The following is a 24,148-nucleotide window of genomic DNA, read 5'->3' on the forward strand; positions in this document are numbered from 1 at the left end:
ATGTTTAGAATGCCTTTTCTGTTTATGGTGTCTTCTGATTATGGTAAATTCTTAATGTTAACGTATTCAAATTTCTCAATCTCTAAATTCCTTTAGAGTCAGTGCTTTCTGTGTCCTATTCAAGAAATCTTTCCCCACTCCAAGGTCATGAAGGTATTCTTATAAGAGCTTTTTTGTTTTGCCATTCACATTTCATTCTATAATCCACACAGAATTAATTTTTGGCTATGGTGTGTGGTAGGAGCCCAATCCCATTCTAATCCACATGGACACTCAATTGTCCCAGCACTACTTACTTCATAGACTGTCCTCTCACCCATGTATCTGCAGTGGCATTCTGATCATAAATCAAGTGTGGGTCTCTTTCCGGGCTCCCCATTCTCTCACTGGACTATTTCTTACCCTTGCACCACTACCGTAAGTGTCTTACTATAATATTACAAAAAGTCTTGACATTTGGTAAAGCAAATTCTCCTGCCTTGACATTATTCTTCAAGAGTCTTAACTACTTTTAGCCCTTTGCATTTCCATGTAAATTATTAAAAAACAGCTGTCAAGTTCTTAAAACAAAAAAAAAAACCCACAAAACATCAAATAACAAAAACACTGTTGGGACTGCAGTGAAGTTCAGATCAATTTTAGAAACAGTCACATCTTGACAAATTGCTTCTTCCAACCCATGAACTGGAATATATTTCTCCATTTATTTAAGACTTCTTAATTTCTCTCAATAAAGTTTTACTGCTTTCTTCACATGGGTCTTATACTTCTCATTGGATTTATTAAACTATACTGATATTTTCTGATATTATTATAAATGTTATTTCATTTTCTAAGCAACTGTTGATTGTTTATAAAGATAAAATCAATTCTTTTTTGGTACATAATTTTTTAAAAAATCAAGGTACAATTCACATACAACATTATATTAGTTTCAAGTATACAACATAATGATTTGATATTTGTATATTGCAAAATGAACACAATAAGCCTATAGAATCAATTCTTATGTACAAACTTTACATCCAGGAACCATGCTAAACTCTCTTACCATCTCTCTTTTTTTTTTTAATTTAATTTTTATTTACTTTTGGCTGCACTGGGTCTTCGTTGCTGTGTGCAGACTTTCTCTAGTTGTGGCGAGTGGGGGCTACTCTTCGTTGCGGTGCGCGGGCTTCTCATTGCAGTGGCTTCGCTTGTTGCAGAGCACAGGCTCTAGGCGTGCGGGCTTCAGTAGTTGTGGCTCGTGGGCTCTAGAGCACAGGCTCAGTAGTTGTGGCCCACGGGCTTGGTTGCTCTGCGGCATGTGGGATCTTCCCGGACCAGGGCTCAAACCCGTGTCCCCTGAATTGGCAGGTGGATTCTTAACCACTGGACCACCAGGAAGCCCCTCTCTTACTATTTCTAATTATTTACCTATAGGTGCTTTTGCATGTTCTACACACATATTTATAAAATCTACAAATAATTTTTATCTTTTACTTCTGTTTTTGGTCCTAGTGCACTGATGAAAAGAGGTCATAGTAGGCACTATGTCTTGTTATTGATCTGAAAAGGAATGCTTCAAGTATGATTTTGGCTCAAAGCATCCCTTAGAGAACACCCAGAGAACTGTTCTGTTCTCAGTCTGCTAGAATTTTTAAAAATCAGGAAGAGATTTAGAATTTAACCTTTCTGCATCTATTCAGAGGATTATGAGATTTTCCTCCTTAATCTGCTAATGTGAATTGCTTTGATATATTTTACTTATTGAACAATATGTTCTGAAAAATCATCAGTTCATGGAGATTTTCCTGATTATTATCTATAGTATTCTACAGTATTATTCAGCTAACCTACATATGGCAGTTAGGTTGTTTCTAATATTTTATTATTACAGATTACACCATAATAAACAAACTGGCGCATATGCAAATATTTTCTTCATATTCTTAGAGGTGTATCTTGAGAATAAATTCCTAGAAGTGAGATTGCTGGGCCTAAGAGTAAATGCGTACTTCTGATGTTATTGTTAAATACTGCTGAATTGCCCTCCAAAGGGACTGTACTATTTTGTATTCCTACCAGTGATGAATGAGCATCTGTCACAGCCTAAGCAACAGTAGTTTTAATTTGCATGTCTCTTATTATGAGTATCTTTTCATATGTTTAAGGGCTATTTGTACATCTTTGTGTGTCTGTATGTACGTGTGTACTGTCTGTTCATGTCTTTTGCCCAGTCTTTTAATGTGCTTGTTGGTTTTTGTTGTTGCAACTTAAAATTTTTATTTATATATTAAGGATGTTAGCCCTTTGTCTTTTTTACTTTGACTATGGCTTTCTTTCTTTGACAGTCAAAAGGTAATTTCTTATCCAATATTCAAAGTCAATGATATGAGACTATGTTTTTCCCAAGTGAACATTAAAACTGGTTTCTATGGATGAGTCAGTTCATAATCTATAACTGTCTAGCTCTTTTAGTTGAAACGAATGAATGGGATGACATTTCTTTCCTCATTACCAACAAACCTTTTTGCCTCAGACCACACTAAAATCTAATCTAACCACTAAATATATTTCTAACAATTCAATACAAAGGCAGTGATTTCAAGCTGCAAGTTAATTTATTCAGCTTCATTATTCTATAATTCAAGGTAGTATGAAAACATTCCATCATGAAGGTTTTTTCACCCTCATTACACCTATTAAAGAGCATCTACAAGCTGACAATAAAATGAAGACGACAAATGATATAAAAAGGTGAATATTCAAGGTATTTCATGATGGTTTCCAATGTGCTCTCTCCCTGTATGACCAACTTCTACACACTCGGAGTCTCAGTTCAGGCTAGATTCCCTGTGCTGAACTCCCTTAGCCTTCTTTTTTTTGCTTATCCATAACACACTGTGCACATCTCTAACCATAATTATGTACTGTTGGCTTTGTCTTGTTGACTACATAGTAAGCTTCTTGAAAGACAAATCTGGGTAACCACTCATTTTTTATTATTGTTTGGCATTAGTAATAAACAGATCCTTTTTGAATTAATGTATTGTTGAATAAATAAATGAATTTCACAGCTCTAAAGGTTATATTATGTTCTAGTAAACAAATGGCTAGATAATAGATATATTATATATGTATTGATGCACTGTCTTATATGACATGTGCGTGAAAGAAGATAAAATACCAGCATAATACCATACCACCTGCAGCTCCTGGGTTAGATGAGAAAGGTAGCATGTTTATGTATCAAAGGTAAAACCATATGATAATCAGAAATCAAAGCACTACATTAAAAGAAGATTTCTAAATGAACAATTAAAATATTAAACTATATAAAGTAACAGGAGAACAAGCAACTACACTTGTAAAACTTGAAGACTATAATCAGGATAAGAAAAGAAATGATCATACATGATCTGGTATAGACTAAGCTTTTCCAGCTAGAATAATTTGCTATTAAATCTAGAGCAAGGATCAAAAATAACAAATGTTCTTCTATGTGGTAGCACTGTATAAACAACAGATAATCAATGCTTACAGAACACTTAACTATGTGCCAGGCAATGTTCTAACTTTCTAAGTGTCAACTCATTTAATCCTCACAATAATTCTATGATATAGATGTTAATGTCAGTCCCAGTTAGTTAGCAGAAGGTGAAAACTGGGGCACAGAAGTTAGGTAACTTGTCCATTATCACACAGCGGCCTGACCCTAGAGTCCATGCTTCTAACTGCCATGTCCCATTTGCCACTTTTGTAATTTAATTGTCCACAAAGCCTAAAAAGGACCTGCAGGATAATCTGCGTCTCAAGGTCCTTAACATAAGTCCCTTTGCCATGTAACACACATGCTCACAGGCTCTGGGGATTGGAATATGGATGTCTTTGGGGAGCCATACAGGTAACTGCCTAAACCAGGATTTCTCAACCAGGTTTCCGCAGTATCCTAGGGGTGTGCTGGAGCTGTGGCTAGGAGCTCCACAAAAGAGAGTAATTAAGAAGGAATAAACGCCACCTGAACTTTGTGCACTGAGCAATGCGTGTTCACTGTGATGGACAGAGACTGGGCAGTCCCTAGAGCAACTCTATTATTGGTCTTTGAGCCTCATATGGCAATGGGCAGTAGGACCATGTTCAACCGGTTGGATCCATTTTCAGTTTTTCATGCGAGAAAGGGGCAGCCACTGGCAGCTGGTAAGCTCTACAGTGCATGGAGGAAGGCCGCCCGGTGCTGTCAGCCTCTTCTGATTTACCTGCCCTACCTCCCCAGTGTACCACCAACTGGAGCAAACATGTCCTACTGCTGTCAAAGAAAACTGGGGGGAATTATTTGATTCAATGTGGCTTCTGAAGAAGAGGTATGAGCTAGGAGAGGAGGATTCCAAACCTAAGCCTACAGATGATTCTGATAAGGTAACAAAAACGAATCACAAGCTCCAGGGTCATTTTACTGCACTAGGGCAATAGGGGACACACCAAAGTCCACCTTGATGATGAAAACTATTTATCAATACGTTGTATTTGGACCAGTAATCCAAGTTGTCCTATTCCATAGTGCATCAACTGTAGAAGACAGTTTATGAACGCAGCTATGGCTCCACAAACATAAAAAAAATCACTTAACTACAAATCACAACCATTGACAAGGTGCTAATACTTTGAGGTTCTAATAGCCATTTAAAATAAACAGAGTAAAGGGAACCCTCTTACACTGTTGGTGGGAATGTAAACTGATACAGCCACTATGGAGAACAGTATGGAGATTCCTTAAAAAACTAAAAATAGAACTACCATACGACCCAGCAATCCCACTACTGGGCATATACCCTGAGAAAACCATAATTCAAGAAGAGTCATGTACCAAAATGTTCATTGCAGCTCTATTTACAATAGCCAGGAGATGGAAACAACCTAAGTGTCCATCATCAGATGAATGGATAAAGAATGTATGTATACAATAAAATATTACTCAGCCATAAAAAGAAATGAAATTGAGTTATTTATAGTGAGGTGGATGGACCTAGAGTCTTTCATACAGAGTGAAGTAAGTCATAAAGAGAAAAACAAATACCATATGCTAACACATGTATATGGTATCTAAAAAAAAAAAAAAAAAAAAAAAAAATGGTTCTGAATAACCCAGGGGCAGAAGCAGAGGAGCAGATGCAGTCCTTGTCCTTCACCTACAGCTCCTCTGTTCCAAGGGAAGCTGATAACACTGCAGAACCTACCGTAAGGAGGATCTCCTCACATGGACTGGTTGGTTCTCTGTATGGGGTCAAGACACTCTGGAAGAGAGAGATTTTGGAGAACCAGACTAGGAATGGACCGCCAGCCCAGAGACCAGGAGTCTGTGTGTTAAGTCCACAGAAGAAAACAGAGGTTACATGGAAACTGAAGTCAATGAAATCCTTTAAGACCCTGTCCTCACGTGATTTTTCTTCCTGGTCTAAAATGAAAAATGGCATGATGGTCTTTGTTCCAAAACAGTAGTATATCATCACCTAGACAAGACTCCTTAAGAGGTAATGACTTTTTGGATAATTACTGAGAATTATATCTTTTGAAAACCCTGTGATTTGAGTTTGCTTATTAAGTAACTTTATTTGCTTGACGTTTTATGTGATATTGTACAGATGTTCCCACGGGTGTTGGTTCTAAAATAAGAGGTGAGTTGGTCCTTATTTTGCCTTAGTGCTTTGGAAATTAAACATCACTAACAAGGAGCATATTAATTTTTTATCCACACTTACAGCAGAGTTCAGTCAGGTGTCCAAAATGTAGACTAAGCAATATCATATACATGTGATAATACATATAATCTTGTTAGTTTTCATTGCTTTAAATTTGTAATACTTGTAACTAAACTCACATATCTAGTACTATTGACACAGAATCTCTGTCATCCAAATTGTTTTTTTTTTAATTAATTAATTTATTTATTTAGGCTGTACCGGGTCTTAGTTGTGGCATGTGGGCTTCTTAGTTTCAGCATGTGGATTCTTAGTTGCAGCATATGGGTTTCCTAGTTGCGGCATGCAAACTCTTAGTTGCAGCATGCATGCAGGATCTAGTTCCCCAACCAGGGATCAAACCCAGGCCCCCTGCATTGGGAGCACAGAGTCTTACCCACTGGACCACCAGGGAAATCCCTGTCATCCAATATTTTTTAAGTGCACATTTCTTTGTGCTGCTAAAGCATGATAAAAAAAAAAAGGACATACATGATAATACTTTGCATTTAAGTAGCATTTTTTTTCTTTCAAGAAAAATACTTTAGTTATTCTGGGATAATTTTAAACATGATTTAAGATAATGATACTGTTCAAACCAGCCACAATATTTGGTAGATAGGTAACACATTAAATGTGTCTTCAAATTCTGGCAACAGATAATCTTTGCAACTGACATTGCAGGTAGATAAAAAGTTATGGAGGGACCATTTATTTGTTTTGAAATACTGAATTCAATTTAGAGGTAGAAATTGTGGTAAAACATTAAAATACACATACAAGTTCTTTTAGCAAGTAATTTATTGTCTACCAGTTGAGGAAAATGGGTTCCTCTAAGCTTTCACGAAAAAGAGTTTGAAAAACTGTTAAGATGTTTGTTCGTGTTTAAAACTGCTTTAAAAGTTTGAAAAAAATCTTAGGGGCCATTATCATTTAAATAATATTGTATCTAGGTCTATGAAATTAAAATTATAGCTGATTGAAGTTGTTTGCATACATAAAGAGTATATCAGTGTCACTATCACATTTTGGAAAAAAAAAATAATAAACACACATCCACAAAGTCTATAAGGGTCAGTGGGCATGTGCTTCATGTAGAAATGTTAGTTTTAAAAGGGCAATCCATCATTCCCTACAGCAAGCAAGGGAGAGTTCCCCACAGGTGTCTGAGTTCAAAGGTTGAATTGCCAGAGTACTTTCAAGAAAGAGTAGGCCAGATGTTGCTGGGTGCTTTGAAGATGAGGGCTGCAGGATGTAGCATACTTAACAGACATTTCATGTGAACCAGTCTCTGCAAAGCTCTGAAGAAAACCCTTTAACTTCAAGTGACAGGATTCTTGGATTTAAAGGAAAAAGAATTAACTTTAAAAGGAAATCCTGAAATATTTCCATGACTGCTTGGGCTCGAGAGAGAGAAAAAAATATAAATAAGTCTTACATCTTATTAAAAACCAGTCTGGAGAACAAGAGAACAAAATCAAAGAGTATTTTCCTTCCCTTTACATACTAATAAATGCCTAGGTGAGGAACACTTTCTCTGATTCCTCTGCACAGCCTGAGAACTTGAGACTTTGGGAGAAGAAAAAGAACTTAGCGAGCTGTGGTCTGACTGTACCCTTCAGATGATATTCACCGCTGTGCCCCTAGGCATGCTCTGGATTTCTGTGAAAGAAGGATGCCCTGATAGTCATAGGAAAGCAGTGAACATTTTGCTGCAATTTTCAACTTCTTATATGTGTGAGCAAGAAAAAACTTCATTTCAGCTGAAAATGAAATTCATGTTTGCTTATTTCTCAAGTTCAACTGAGAATTAAGTACTTGTGCAGGAAAACCCAAGCACAGGTTTCATGCTGAAGAGGTAAATTTCATTCTTTATTTTTAGTTTCAAAAATAAACATGTTTTATGCATATTTAAGCCTATATAAGAGCTCAAAAAACCAACACATTTGTATAATTTTGAACCTGCTAAGCCTATGTTTGAGTTTAATCACGTCATTCGGTAAAAAAAAGGTTTTTTAAAATCTTGAAAATTGTGTCTTGGCTATTTTTTATTCATATTTATTGGGCTTATGATTTTAAGAGCTTTATATTCAGCAATGTCAATACATTTTTAGGCCATAAAAAACACGTTATAAATTTATACCCTTGATTTAAATGAAATCTACCAAGGCTACCTTTAGAAGAATTAAATCCTACTTTGGCTTAATCCAATTATTTAACAAAAATTTATGATGTTTGCCATGAGTTTTTTAAATTTTGAAAAGGAAAAAGATTAATATCAAAAAAGGTAAGATAATATCTACCTCCCCCCCTCCTCCCATTAAAGGCTGGCTAAAAAGTCGCTTTCGGTTTTAAATGGGAAAAACGATTCTGGGTCCTACCACATCTGCACACCATACCTTATTCCTCATCAGTCTCACAGTGGTGCTGGTTACAGACCTGTAGGCGTTTGTCAGCACGCATAAACCTGCACACTAAAAAGGGTGAATGTTGTATATGTAAGTGACACCTCAATAAACGTGACTTTTAAAAAAAGTCACAACAAACGTACAATTCAGTAACTTATATAAAAACAAAGATAATAAATTAAAAGTCACAACAATTCCCAGAACTATCTTGCCACCAAATGCAAACACAGCCTAGGCATAATTAAAATCTTGGATTCTCTCAGAATAACAAGGAAAATAAAATGTTTCCTGCTTTACAGTTAAGTGAAAGGTTAAATGCCATCTTGCTATTTTGATGATGTCAATTAACATAATTTTTTTTTTTTTTTTTTTTTTTGTGGTATGCGGGCCTCTCACCGTTGTGGCCTCTCCCGCTGCGGAGCACAGGCTCCGGACGCGCAGGCTCAGCGGCCATGGCTCACAGGCACAGCCGCTCCGCGGCATGTGGGATCCTCCCGGACCGGGGCACGAACCCGCATCCCAACCACTGGGCCACCAGGGAAGCCCAATGAATATAATTTTACGAGTCATTTTTTAATGACACCTATAGATCGTGGACAATAATGACTCCAAACTAAAAACAGCTAATTAAACTACATGTACTCATTCAAAAAAGAAATTCAGAGAATAGAAGGGTTCAGTAAGCCTTCTGTACCTCTGAAATGAAATATCACAATGCTATATCAGTTTACAAAAATCTATTCAGTTTGGACTTACTCTTACATAGCAAGTGGACTTAATTTATGGCAGAAGTTTCTTTTCAACTCAGCAACCTGAACCTCATAAAAACCTTGATCTGTATGTTTCATGGCTTACATCATCTGCTTTAAAGATCTTGTTTGCTACAGAAGTACAGCAAGCGAGCAAACAACCAAGTCAGATAGAAATTCATAGTACTGGAAGCTACGGCAATGATAATATGTGGTTTGCAAAGGGAATAACAACTATTCAGTTAGTAAAACAGCGAGATAATTTCTCTCACCATCTCAGCAATTTTGAAATTTCCTACATATATGACAAAAACAAGAAAAATACATCTCTCTTTTCATAAAGCAAGGTACATTAGGAATAATGCCCCATACCAAAGAAACATTATTAACAATAACAGCTACCATCTACAGTAATTTTCGCAATAATCCTATAGTGTAGGTATTGTTATCTCCATTGAAAGATGATGATGATGAGAATAATCACCTCACTAATATTCAGCATGTGACAGGTACTGTGCTAAAAGCTTTATATGCTGTACCTTCTTTAGTCTTCACAGGAACCTTATGAGTTAGGCATGATTATCATCCCATTTTATAAATAAAGAAATTGAGGTTCAAACTGGTTTAAGAATAGGTGCAACTAGTAATGGACAGAGATTAGACTCAAGTCCAGTGTCTGTTGGTTCAAGTCTATGTTGCTCCAACTCCGTAATGCCTCCTCTCCAAGGGGCATTATAAACACTGGAATATCACTATTATTACTGTAGTACTTTACTGCACTTCACAGATATCTCATTTTTTACAAATTGAACATCAGTGGTAACCATGTCAAGCAAGTAAGCCAGTCTACTGGCGCCATTTTTCCGACAGCATTTGTTCACTTCGTGTCTCTTGTGTCACATTTTGATAATTCTTGCAATATTTCAAACTTTTTCATTATTATTACATTTGTTACAGTGATCTGTGATCAGTGATCTTTGATGTTACAATTGGAACCACAGATATGGTGGAAATAGCAAGAGAACTAGAATTAGAAGTGGAGTCTGAAGATGTGACTGAATTGCTGCCATCTCATAAAACTTTAACAGATGAGGAATTGCTTCGTACAGATGAGCAAAGAAAGCGGTTTCTTGAGATGGAATCTACTCCTGGTGAAGATGCTGTGAAGACTGTTAAAATGGCAACAAAAAATTTAGACCATTACATATACTTAGTTGATAGACAGTGGCAAGGTTTGAGAGACTTGACTCCAATTTTGAAAGAAGTTCTACTATGGGTGAAGTGCCATTAAATAGCACTGCATGCTAGAGAGAAACTGTGAAAGGAAGAGTCAACCTAGTTGGCAAACTTCACTGTGCTCTTATTTTAAGAAGGTGCCACAGCTGCCCCAACCTTCTGCGACCACCACCCTGATCAGTCAGCAGCCGTCAACGTTAGACAAAACTCTCCACCAGCAAGAAGGTTACAACTAGCTGAAGGTTCAGATGAGGGCTAGCATTTTTTTAGCAATAAAGTTTTTTTTCTTTTTTTAATATTTATTTATTTATTTCTGGCTGCGTCGAGTCTTGGCTGCGGCACACAGGCTCCTCTCTAGTTGTGGAGCGTAGTTTCCAGAGCGTGCAGGCTCAGCTGCAGTGTGTGGGCTCCAGAGCACGTGGGCTATGTAGTTGCAGCACATGAGCTCTCTAGTTGTGGCACATGGGCTCAGTAGTTGCGGCGCGCGGGCTTAGCTGCCCCATGGCACGTGGGATCTTAGTTCCCTGACCAGGGATAGAACCCGAGTCCCCTGCGCTGGAAGGCAGTTTCTTAACCACTGGACCACCAAGGAAGTCCCAGCAATAAAATATTTTTTTAATCAAAGTATGTACCTTGTTTTTTTAGACATAATGCTATCACACCCTTAACAGACTATAGTGTACACGTAACTTTTATATGTACTGGGAAACCAATAAATCTGTGTGACTCGCTTTCTTGCAATACTCACTTTATTGAGGTGGTCTGGAACCAAACCTGCAGCACCTCCAAGGTCTGCCTGTACTTTTATTACCAAGAAAGTTATCAGGAAAATACATAAACTGTATCTAGCTGTATTTTAAAGCTTCTGGCATCTATTTTAAAATACATCACAATATATCAGCATAGTACACTAAAGTGAACTATTATAGTTTACCAGAAATGAAAACTGTGTACTGTATAAGAACAGAACAGAGTAAAACAGTAATTGGGAGAGGCAAGAAATTTATCCAGGGTGCCTGCCTAGGTTACTGACAGAGAGGGAAGACCTTCTATAAACAAAAAAGCTTTGCCATACGTTATTTGCTTTCCTAAAACAAGATGGGAAGAAAAGGGCATTTGCTTAGTATTCATTCTCCCTGGGTCCAGTTTTAATGACCACAATTTGATTAATTAAAGAAGTACTTACAACAGTGTACAGAAAAGAGTTAACACAGCAGGTCTGAGACTGTTACTCTTAGAAAGCCCTGAGTACAAGGTCGACCCCTGACTAGAGTCTGGGGATCTGGATTTTGGGAGGGTTCCTACTATCCCCTGATAAGAATGGTCACTGTGCCTAAGTTATTTGTACGAACAACATGGTTTATGCTGAATTATCTGCTTTCCTTCTAGGAGTCTGGAATTTTGGTCAGTGCTAGGCAGAGGGTGTCTATGTGATCAGCCGCCAGTAACAGCTCTGGGCATGGAGTCTCTAATGTGCATCCCGCTTCCCTAGTGGACACTTCACGTGTGTCATTACAATCTGTCACTAGAGGAATCAAGCACAAGCTATGTGACTCCACTGGAAAAGGACTCTTGGAAGCTTGCACCTGGTTTCCTCCAGACTTCACTCAGACTTCGCTCCAGACTTCACTCAGACTTCGCTCCAGACTTTCCCTTTGCTGACTTTGTTTTTGTATTCTTTCTCTGGAATAAATCACTTTGTTTTTGTATTCTTTCTCTGGAATAAATCACAGCTGTGAGTACAATCACATGCTGAGTCCTGTGAGTCCTCCTAGTGAATCTCTGAACGCGAAGGTCGTCTTTGGAACCCCAAAACAGACAGTAAGATACTTTCAGACTATACTTATAAAACAGCTACTGCCCAAAACATGACCATTTGCTTAAGATTGGCATGAACCCTGGAGAGGTTTTACTCTCTACTAGCAAATACCAAAATAAGTTCCAAACACCTTGACCTTGTATTGAGTTAAGTAATGTATATTTGCAACACGTGACACTCACCGGGGACTCTAGCAGGAGAGGCATCAGGAGACCCCGCTCCAGCACCACCCTCTTCTTCATCTTCTTCAAATTCCAAATTCTCCTCTTCACCAGGTGCTAAAATTCTTCTACATATGCAAAAGGACAGAAAAAAGAGTGAGCTGCAAAACTAACTATACTAGAGAAGCCTCATAGCTACTCATTTCCTAGGTAAGATGTTGATATAAAAAATGCTGACATAAAATGTTAATATGTTACTACTAATGATATCAGTATACCAACATTGATATAAAACATCCAGAAATCTCTGAAAAATAGGTACAAAATAAGATGATAGAATAAGAAGACAAATATTGGTGCTTATTCATTTTACCTTAAGGGGACAGGCTGAACATCAAATGGGAATTCTTTATTATATGTAAGAATATTCTTTAGGACTAGAATAAAAAGAGAAAGACATATGAATTATCTCATGAATCAAAATAAACAATTTTATTGTCAATGACTGATTTTTAGTCAATTTTACTATGCCTATTAATACTTTTTTAAAAATTCCCAATCTTCTCATCATCCAGAGCCATAAACCACTGACTATCTTAGCAAAATGAAAACATCCATACTCCAAGTACCAGTAATTTCAGAGTATTGTTAGACCTCCAAGGAGAGTTACTTCTAGTGTCTCAGAGCCCTTATGGAAAATGAACCCCAAAATAATTCTATGTACCAAGTCCTAGGTGAGACATGGGGCACCAGAGAAGAGAGTAACTCCTCCCTGGAGTATTTAAATTAAAAGACTGGTGTCAAAGATGACCAATGAGAGGGACATGAGCATATCTTATTCTACGTCCTGATTAGATTTCCCCTCAACTCCATAAAACTGGTAAAGTTTTTAGTACTGAGGTTATAATTCTCATACACATTTTACCAGAGTTTATTACAAATGTGTAATATATACATACATATATGTACATATATTCTCACACACACACACACAAAGAGGGATTTATCCTCAAGAGAAGTCTTCAAACAACATGGTACCACCTCCTGTATCATGGTTGTGGTCAATGACTATATCCTGGCATGTAAACTTAAAGAGAGGTGCTATATGTAACTTAGTGCTTCATATCTGGCCTTATGGATTCCCAGTAATACCTGCAACTATATGAAGGTGAAGTAATAGCATTAATTGGGCAACCCAAAATATTTCTATGATTTTATACTCAACTTATTCAGTCTCTCTAAGTTTGGAGTCCTGCAGTTGAGAGCTAAAATAGGTATGGATGTTGTCATCCCCAAAAGGGAAATCCCTGTGTACAGGCTGCAATTATATGCCTTACTCCAATCGGAGTTGGATGTGTTTATCAGACTTCTTCTAACATATGCACTTCTACTAAGCCCTTCGGGGAAAAGTCTGAGACTTGGGTCTAGATTCTCACTCATTCTTATTCTCTCTCCCTCTCCAACTCTTACCCTCATTCTTCCTCTCTTTTTCTTCTCCTCAACAAACGTGCACTGAGTGCTAAAGATATGGCAGTGATAGAGACAGAGGGTTCTTGCCCTCATATGTGGATCTTAGATCCTAGTCAGGAAAAGCAGACAATAATAAGGCAACAAATAAACAAGATAATGTTAAGACTGCAATTAGTGTAATGAAGGACACAGAGGATGCTTGTGTACATGGAATAGAGGGATAACTTCAGCTGAGGTGAACAGGGTAGGCCTCTCAAACCTGAATTACTAGAAGACATTTGAGCCATGACCTGGATGAGAGGAAATGTCCACAAGTACTCTGGGGCAAGGGCTCTCCAAGAATTAGAGAACAAGCTAGAGCAACAACAAAGGCTCTGGGGCAGGAGCTTGTTCAAGGAATAGAATGGACGGTAGAGCTAAAGTCTGATAAGCAAGGGGGAAGTAGGAAAAGATCTGAAATCAGATCTTAGCCCTACAAGGATGTTAATGACTTGAGCATTCACATAACTACTCTGAATCTCCGTTTCCCCAGTTCTAAAATCAGAATACCATTTCCTTCCCAGACTGTTGAGAAAATTAAATTAAATAACACAGTACATGACATTGCATGGGAACATTTAAAGTACCATAAAAATATGTCTACATTATTACATGGTAATTTATTTCTCCATAGTTTTCCCTATCTGGCTGACTAGAATCCTATTATTTCAGATCTCACTAAGAAGGACTATTTTTAAAATTATAAGACTATCCTCTCTAAACTTGGTGCATGAATGCTCCTTGTAAGCTATTCATTCAACTCAAATATCAATTAATTCATCAGTCCCCAACCTTTTTGGCATGAGGGACCGGTTTCATGGAAGACAATTTTTCCACAGACCGGAGGTGAGGGAGGGGGGATGGTTCAGGTGGTAATGCGAGAGATGGGGAGCGACAGGGAGCGATGGGGAGCAGCAGATGAAGCTGTGAAGCCCGGTTCCTCACAGGCCACAGACCAATACTGGTCTGCGGCCCAGGGGTTGGGGACCCCTGAATTAATCACTTTTACACAGTATTATGCTAGATATTGAGAACAGGGAATGGGTGACAAAAAAAAAAAAGATCATGTATATCCATATCAGAAATGATCACATTTTAATAATAAAAAGGAAAAATCAAACCTTAAAATATGTACAAAACAACATCAGTTAAAAAGTTGAAAATCATATTAGTCATTAAGAATATCTTAAATTTGTATTATAATAGAAGAATTAAACAGTATTTTCTTTCCTTAGGCATCAATGCTTTGAAAAGGAAATGTCTGTTTTGCAGTAATAGCTTCTCCTTTATTTTGTATTTATAAGTATAGAGTATATCAGATATTTAATTTGTGTGAATAACTTTGAGAGAAAAATAACAGCTCCTTTCTCCCTTTCTGTAAATGTAGGATAGGTTTCCATTTTCACCAACTATGGAATAACAGGGATTCTAACGTCCTTTTAAAATAGGGCTCTACATAAACTTTACATAGGATTTTTCTTCTGACACTAATATTGATATTTTAGGAGGATTTAGAGAAGAGAGAAGCAAGTTTATAATTCCATGGAAGGTATTATCATAAGCATGGAGTCTACAACCATTGGGGACTAACTGGCTTATCCAGTAGAAATCACACACACAGGCCCACCCTCTACTGTTAAGAACTCAGCACTCTCAGCCTGCTGTCATGGAGCAGGCCCTGCAACCCTCCTGAAGCTGACACTCTAAAAATCTCACAGACACACACCCCAGACGTATATTCTTCTTTTGTGGCTGACATTTTTCATTTTTGTGGTAGGCAAAAATGAGCAAGTGCTTCCCATCTGAAAGGTTATTTTTTTAATTATGTGAGAAGATTCCCTGAAGACATTCAACTTAAAAATCTGCCGAGTTCATACTATAGGCAGAGCGTTGAATGAGGCTCTGTGGGTAAAATACAGAGGCTATTCACAATCTTCTTGAGGAAAGAAATAAATATAAGTGAGAAAAATACAGGGAAGACTACTATGGTGGCTATAAAAAGTGCTCCTAGAAAGGACATGAAGTAGAGTTTAATCGTGGCTATAGGGAAAGCACGGAAAGCTTTCAGAGGAAGGTGGGATTTCTTCGGGGCCTTCAAAGATGAATTAATGGAAGGGAACTTCACAGTTTATGGGGTTGTCACGGGGGTACAAGTTTGAGTAATAAGTAGTCTGCTTCTAAGGATTAACATAAGAAAATCAAGTAACTAGTACTTTCAAGATCTTAGTTTTAGTATGAATTTCAGACAGGATTATATTTTTAAAACTTTGAAGGAAAAATACATTAACAAAATAAACCAACAAGGACTAACATGTTGAAAGACAGTCATTCATTAATTTTCCTTTCCTTAACATTCTTAGAAGAGGCAGAGGTCAGCTTGACTAAGAACACTGAATCTGAAATATAGTCAAACACCAATTTATAGAAAATGTTTAATTCTGATAAAATAATTAACTCACAACAAGTGCCTAGATTTTATAAATTCGAAAGTAATTACAGAGCATATCCTACTGAGATACAATATACACATTTATGTTCCTTTTAGAGGCAACAGCAAATTAAAATCATCTAAAAAAAAATAATAAGTACCAGGAAGGGAGAAGTCCAAATGAGAAGCATTATATAAATTCAAACTATAACAAAATGAATCCCAATAATACTCTTTCCTTTCCATTCCCACACCAAATCTTAAAAAAAAAAAAAAAAAAAAAAAAAAAAAAAAAAAAACGAAGGGAACTAAGATCCTGCAAGCCATGCAGCAAAAAAAAAAAAAAAAAAAAAAAAAGTAGAAGACTAACGCAGATTTTAGTCCAATCTTCCACTAAGATATGGGCCAAAAATCTCTCAGGAACTTGACCTGAAGAACCATGATATTTAGGATTGATGCCAATACTGCACCATTCCAAGTATTAATAACAGAGTGCAGTGGTAGGAATGCAGGCTTTGAGATCACTTAGAACCCTGGTCAAAATCTGGTTCTGGCATTTACAAGCTGTAAGATCACGGGCAAGTGTCAGTAAGCAAAATGCCGTTGAGACGATTTATCTGAGTGCTTGGCATACTGCTGCTACTCGAAAAAATGGCAACCATTATTACCAACGAGAAAGTCTATGAGGCCATAGGAGGAATAATTGAGCGAGTCTATGGAAAGAGATAATAAACATCTGAGTATAAGCATTTACAAACTTTACAGTCATCCTACATACCTAACAGATTCTTAAGTTTTATTTGGAAACAAACTGAAAAGAAATGGAAAATAGTGACTAGGTAAGGATCCCAAATCCTAGTTATTCTTATCATTTAAAAGTGAACGTTATGATTTTCTTTAGAAACATTATACAACTCAGACATCCTAACTGCAGCTGAAATCTTTTTTTTAAAGCCATCAATTTGCTTTTCTTAAAATAATCTTATAGCCAGTTGCAAAAGACCGTACATTATATGATTCCATTTATATGAGATGTTCAGAACAGGTAAATTTATAGAGACAAAAAGTAGACTAGTGGTTGCCTAGGGCTGGGAATTGGGGGAAGCTGGAGGGAAATGACTGAATGCTAACGGATAAAGGGTTTCTTTATGGGGTGATAAAAATGTCCTGAAATTGACTGTGGTGATATTCAATACTTGTGCCCTTGCTTATATTTCAAACATTTCCTCTAAGAGAACATTCATTTGAACCAGCAAAAAAGCTTCATCTAGCAGCAACCTAACCACCAAAATATTTGAAGGAATTGTTTACCTCAAAAAAACTTTCAGGAAGGAAAATGAGGACAACAAGGAAAGATTTTATAGAGCAGACCAAACAGCTGGACTGCAGTTTTCAGTGACATGTAGTATAAATAGGCATCAATGACTATAACTTTATATTCTCCAGCAGACTCTACTGTAAATGTTTACCAAAGTAATTTAATTATAGTCTTATTAAAGAGATTAAAACAAAATAAAGGCTGAAACAGATAGATGAGGTACGACATAGAATCATAATTTTTCATATTCTATAATGAAAGTGAACCAAAGAATAATTACTATAAATATTATAGGAATTATAAAAGCACAAAAGAATTACATAGGACTAGATATTAACAGAAATGACTCAAATCAGCATCTCTGCTAAATAACCTTAATATCCATAACAGCTCAAATATTTTTCTAAAGGAATATCACTAAAAAATATAAAACAAAACTTACTTGGTTCTAGCTTCTTCAGATCCTCCAGTTTAAATTCTTCTTGGGACTGTGTGGACTGAATTTAAAACATGCATATTACATATTTTTATTACAAAGATTTCACTGCACCCTATGTCTTTTAAGTGGTTGACGACATATTCAAAAAGTAGCCAAAATAAATGAATCTGTTTCTTGCTTTCAGGCTAAAAAAAAAAAAAATTCCAAACTGGTTTTTGATTTTGTGTTTTTTGGAACATTCAGGCTAAAAATAACAGAAAAAAAAATTGAAATCATATCTTTTATTTTTACAGTTTATATAATATGAACTAAATCTTTTAATATGAGTTTAACCCATGAATTCTTACTGTTATAAAACCTTTGTGAGACAATACTGCTTTTGGCATGAATGCTAATATTTTATCAGAATAGTTCACAATAATTTCTTTTCCTTATATTAAAAAGTTGGAGGGGGGAACCTATTTACCTGTAAAGCTGCACTTCGTAATTCCAAGCATGTTGCAATTTTGCCTATGGTTTTCTGAAGGAAAAAGAAAAAGCTATAAATACCAAATACATCGTAACTGTTAGCTGTCCAAATCATCAAGTTAATTTTCATTGATAAGCAATCTATAATTTTAAAAAATAAGTTAAATTTTTCTTCTTTTAGCATCTTGCAGACTTTGGAGATGAGAAACAGGAGGTAAAGGGCTGGGATCGGGCAGAGAAGGTGAGTATATATTCGCTCCTAACCTAATGTGCCACAACCAATTTTAAATCAAGTTTGCTTTGATGATAGCTTTAGATATGATTTAAAGGCCAATGAAAAGGACTTTAAGCATCTTCCCTCCTAAGCTTTACTTTCTCTTCTTCTCCATAAAGTCTGATATTCATTCACTAAAAGACTTAAAAACAAAAATATCTGAACGTTAGCACAGTGGTATAATTTAATTTTGACTCAAATCCAATCTTGACTTGTTCAATTAAATATATCAACAATACTAAGCAGAATCAATACTTGTGATAAACGGTGGTAACTTTTACAGTCAGATCTGGGCTATAAAATGGATACAAGTGATAAGGCATAGTCCCTGTCTTTAATAAGCTCATGTTTCTATTATATAAGACACATTCAGAATCACTGTAACATAAAGCAGAGGCACTTGATTCTATAGGGCTTCAGCAAACTAAGCGGTAATATGTCCTGGAGAAACGGGACAAGAATCGGAATTAGGATTCAAGCCCCAGTGACTGGGAGGATTTCTAAAACTAACGTACTAGGAAAATTGTCATGGTTCAGTTGTCTGAAGTCCCAAACTGAAGCAGGGGGAGATAGGTTTGAAATGTGAAATGCGTGTGTTGGGGGAGGGAGGTCATTATAAAGGGGACCTTCTAGGACCAGCTGCAAAATCTGTTATTACTTTAGCAATAAATCATACAGATAATTTCTGGACAGAAGAATGACTATCAGATTTGCCCTTTAAGAAGACTGTTGTGTGGGCTTCCCTGGTGGCGCAGTGGTTGAGAGTCCGCCTGCCGATGCAGGGGACACGGGGTCTGACTCTCAATGATTTAACAAACATGGATACCATTAAAATATTTGACAAAAAAAAAAAAAAAAAAAAAAAAGAAGACTGTTGTGATAACAGTATCCATAGGGTGAAGGAGAAAAGGGAAAAGACTAAAGGTAAGATCAATCAGGTTATTTCAACTGTCTATGTAAACAGTAATCAGAACAAGAACATGAAGGACTAGGGTTGAAATGAAACGGAGGAGATCCATGGAACAAATATCTGCAAGAGCAGGCAGCAGCTGAATTATGCCCATCAAGACTTTGAAATCCTTCCTAATAAAAAGGAATAAATCCTGACAATAAAAGGGAAGTATATATGTACAATATTTGCAATGCCTTCACAAAAAAAGTATTCCGGAAAAAAAAAAAAGGGTGTTTTTCTATACATACTGATGACCTGAAAAAGTTTAGTCAATTAGATTTGGTGGTTTTCTCTTTCATCAATTTTCTTTGGAAGATAAATGAGGAGCAAAGAGGAGCAGCAACTATTGCCCTGGTACCTGGCACCCAGGCTAGATGGCACTATGCAATTATCACGTGGACCATAAAGAGCTGGGAGCAGTTCACAAAATAAAACACTAATTCTACAGATAACAAATGCTGGAGAGGGTGTGGAGCAAAGGGACCCCTCCTACACTGCTGGTGGGAATGTAAATTGGTGCAGCCACTATGGAGAACAGTATGGAGGTTCCTTAAAAAACTACAAATAGGGTTGCCATATGATCCAGCAATCCCACCCCTAGGCATAGATCTGGAGAAAACTATAATTAGAAAAGATACACACACCCCAATGTTCACAGCAGCACTATTCACAATAGCCAAGACACAGAAGCAAGGTAAATAAATGTCTGTCAACAGATGAATAGATAAAGAAGATGTGGTATATATATATATATACAATGAAATACTCCTCAGCCATAAAAAAGAATGAAATAATGCCATTTGCAGCAATACAGATGGACCTAGAGATTATCATACTAAGTGAAGTAAGTCAGAAAGAGAAAGACAAACACCATATGATATCATTTATATGTGGAATCTAAAATATGACACAAATGAATTTATTTATGAAACAGAAACAGACTCGCAGACATAGAAAACAAACTTATGGTTACCAAAGGTGAAAGGGGGAAGGATAAATTAGGAGCTGGGGATTAGCAGATACAAAGTACTATATGTAAAACAGATAAACAATAAGGTCCTACTGTATAGCACAGGGAACTATATTCAGTATCCTGTTATAAACCATAATGGGAAAGAATATGAAAAAGAATATGTATATATATCAATATGTATAACTGAATCACTTTGCTGTACACCAGAAGCTAACACAACATTGTAAATCAAGTATACTTCAATAAAAAAATTTTTTTAATTTAAAACTATATAAATAAATAAACCACGACTGAGCAAAAGACATGACTCTTGGTCAAGGAACAAGTAACAATATTTAACTATCTCCACAATCTTTAAAAATTTCTTTTAATCTTAATATAATAGTTTAGAAAATGGCAAATTTTACTTTGAAATTTTACATTTAAATATTATATTTAATATAACTGCTGCAAAAGGAATCAAGATACTCACAATTTACCCTCTGAAAGAGCTGTTGTGGAGGAACCAGCAACAATCTTTTCTACATAAAATCTAATAACCTCAAATCATTGTTCATATATATCACTCAAATCTGACAAAACTAGTAAATAATTTTAAATATAATTATATAGTAATAGTAATAGCTAACAACTATTGAGCAGTTACTAAATGACAGACTGCTAAGTGATTTACACACATTACGTCATTTCATCCTGACTACAACCCTATGAGTTAGATACAACCATTTTATAGATGTGAAAACAGAAGACAGGTTAAGCAACTTGCCCTGGACATCAGTGTATTCTATACAATAGCAATATATACAACAAAGTAATACACTTATTTTAATACCATTTGGCCATACTTTTTATGTTCTTTAAAAAATGGTTTTGAAAAAGGGTTGTCTGTATTAAGGGACACGTTACCAGTGAGCAAGTCTTTAAAAATACTAGTTAACTCCTTTTTCTTCTTTACTATACAATCCATTTGATGTGATGTTTTTAACATTTAAGGTAAAATGTAGTTTAACAACTATAAGTCCACTAATAATCTATTTTAAATTTAAATATTTCTTCAAGTTAAGCAGAAGCAACAGTTTTTTACACAGAATCTACTGAACTATGGCAAAATACCAATAAGCATTATTCATAACTATTTTAAGGGACCACACCCAAAATCAGTATTAAAAAAGGAGTGAAACACTATCATTTTCAGCTGTAGCAAAACATGCAGCATTTATTGATGTCAAAATCAAGTGCTTGCTACTGTAATTATTTCAACTTTCTTAGAAAGAAATGGTTCAGAAAAATTATTAAGAAGCACAAAGTCATATGTGTCAGAATATAAATATTGACTATTAACTAATACACATTAAGACTAAGCACTCAAAGTAAGTGAAGTTTAATTTTAGAAAGATTTAAATAATTAGCACTTCATTCAAATTAACTGCTTATACCTACTGTGGTATAGAAATGGAAAATGTTGTCATTTTCAGAATACTGGCTATTTTACTTTGTCACTTGCTAGGGAAATGGACAACTCAAAAAGAGCAGTGAAAGGAAAAGATGAAATAGAAATATACAAATAAAGAGCAAAAGTAATTTTGCTAAAACATATCAAGGAAAAATAGGTTGAAAAAATACACATTGTTAAAGTAGCAGAGTCTCAATCCAGACTTAATTTTTTACATTTAGACAGCCAGTCGTCTACTCTTTAGATGGCGGGGGTGGGGAGGAAAGAAAGGAAGAGAGGGAGGAGGCAGTGGAAAGTGGGGACCTATAAAATGTAAAACAAGCATATAGTGCTGGAATTCTCATTACCACTAAATTTGATTCAAAGCAGGGAAAAACTTTCTAAGCATCATGAGACAGGATGTTCTAGTCTGTCCAGAAACTTACATGAGAAAATCTACTACACCAAAGCAGGGAATTTAACCGAATGAAAGCTTTTGGCAGCTATTTTTTGGCTACTAAACCCTGTTGTTATAATGACAAAACTATTAAGAAATGAAATGAAAGCTATGTCAACTGATCATGAGGGAAGATCAAATAAGAATTATAAACTTGCTTTTTTTTCCACCAGAAATCTTTGAGAATATTTTGAATAGAAAAGCCATATGAAGATTTTTTACCATCAACTAATAAACTTTAGAGAGATCAGTAACTCTGCTTTAGAGTTCTTCAGATTTAAAATATTGTGAAGATATATGTTATTCTCTAAAAAAAATAGGATTTCTCTAATCTTAAAATAATCATAAACAAATAAATATCAATAACTTAAGATCTAACAAAGCATTTATTCATCAAATATTTTTGAAATCTTACTGTGAACAGTAAAAAGCTTCATAAAGAAAGCACTTTAGAAATATAGTGGTTTTTAAAAATCTTCTTTCAAAGTTCCACAAATTATTAAATGGTTGGCATAATTCTAAAACTTGTCACTGCTACAAAAACATTTAAAATAGTAAAAGCATAAAGAATATAATTCCAGATAGAAAACATATAGAACAATTTTGCTTAGAATAATGTAAGGAACATTCTCCATTTTCCTCTTTTAAGGAAAACACAATCGAATTTCTTCTCCTTTGGCTTACATGCCAGGTCTGGCATTCAATTAATTTGCAGACCTAACAGTTGGTTTCAAAATTTCCCATAACATGTTCTTTAGACCCAATGAAATATTATAAAGGGAGGAGGAGGGAGACTTTCAAAAGCCAACAAATCTAAGAAATACTCCATTAACCAAACTCTTTAAAAATCCAACATACACATTATTATACTAAAAGCCCTGACAAGTCACAAACTCTGTTCATATAACATCTATTAATTTTTCAGAGTCAATGTTCTCCAGATAATGTCTGGGAAATCTTTGTTTTTCTAATCATTTATTAACTTAGAGCCTCTAAGTTTTTCCTTATGTGACATTGAAATAAGGCCTATAATGTCAAAATGAGGTTTCTGGCCCGTTGTGAATGTTTCACCTGTATTTTTAAAGAAAATTTTTTTAAAGAATTTGTAAATGCATACGACTTGCCTTATATTCATAATGTAGTACAGAGTGATTTGGGGGTCCTTCTCCAAGCCCAAGGAATAGGGAGGCACGCACAACCTCTCTCTGTAGTCACTACTGGCAGCCACATTTGCCTCCTAAGCAGGTTTATAAATAATAAATACCTCAGAAATCAGGCCTGGAGGAGGGGAGGAGGAACAGACTACCTCAAAGGTAGAGGTCATCTGAAGATTTAGGGATACCTTTCAAGATCATTAAGGGTTATCTAATCCCTCATTTCATACATAAGGAAATTAAGGCCCAGAGACAGAGACTGGATTCAAGACCAAGTCTTCTGACTCCAGATCTCAGGCTCATTCCTTTAGGTCATGGTGCCTCCTGGGCCTTGTGGAGGGTGAGAGCTGTGTAAGCTGAAAAAAGACAGCAGCCGGGTACCTACTAAGAACAGCTATAAATTAAAGATGAAATACACAGAACTGTCAAACACCCCAGCTTCATCCTTAGAAAGTTAAAGAAAATTAAGAAAAAGCTAATTTTTTTTTAACATCTTTATTGGGGTGTAATTGCTTTACAATGGTGTGTTAGTTTCTGCTTTATAACAAAGTGAATTAGTTATACATATACATATGTTCCCATATCTCTTCCCTCTTGCGTCTCCCTCCCTCCCACGCTCCCTATCCCACCCCTCCAGGCGGTCACAAAGCACCA

General features: G+C 36.0%; 1 protein-coding gene across 1 annotated transcript in view; it reads right to left on the reverse strand.

The window, feature by feature from the left end:
- AIDA (axin interactor, dorsalization associated) overlaps nt 1–24,148 on the reverse strand; it is a 42,850-nt gene that overhangs the window by 7,394 nt on the left and 11,308 nt on the right. Inside the window, exons 3-6 of the mRNA XM_007457022.1 lie at nt 18,251–18,304; nt 17,788–17,842; nt 12,464–12,527; nt 12,112–12,218 (exon numbers count right to left, since the gene is read on the reverse strand). Of these exons, the coding sequence (XP_007457084.1) occupies nt 12,112–12,218; nt 12,464–12,527; nt 17,788–17,842; nt 18,251–18,304 (280 nt within the window). The remainder of the gene's footprint in view (nt 1–12,111; nt 12,219–12,463; nt 12,528–17,787; nt 17,843–18,250; nt 18,305–24,148) is intronic.

The sequence above is a fragment of the Lipotes vexillifer genome, unplaced genomic scaffold, assembly GCF_000442215.2.
Source record: "Lipotes vexillifer unplaced genomic scaffold, Lipotes_vexillifer_v1.1 scaffold1675, whole genome shotgun sequence".
In the NCBI taxonomy this organism is placed as follows: Eukaryota; Metazoa; Chordata; class Mammalia; order Artiodactyla; family Lipotidae; genus Lipotes; species Lipotes vexillifer.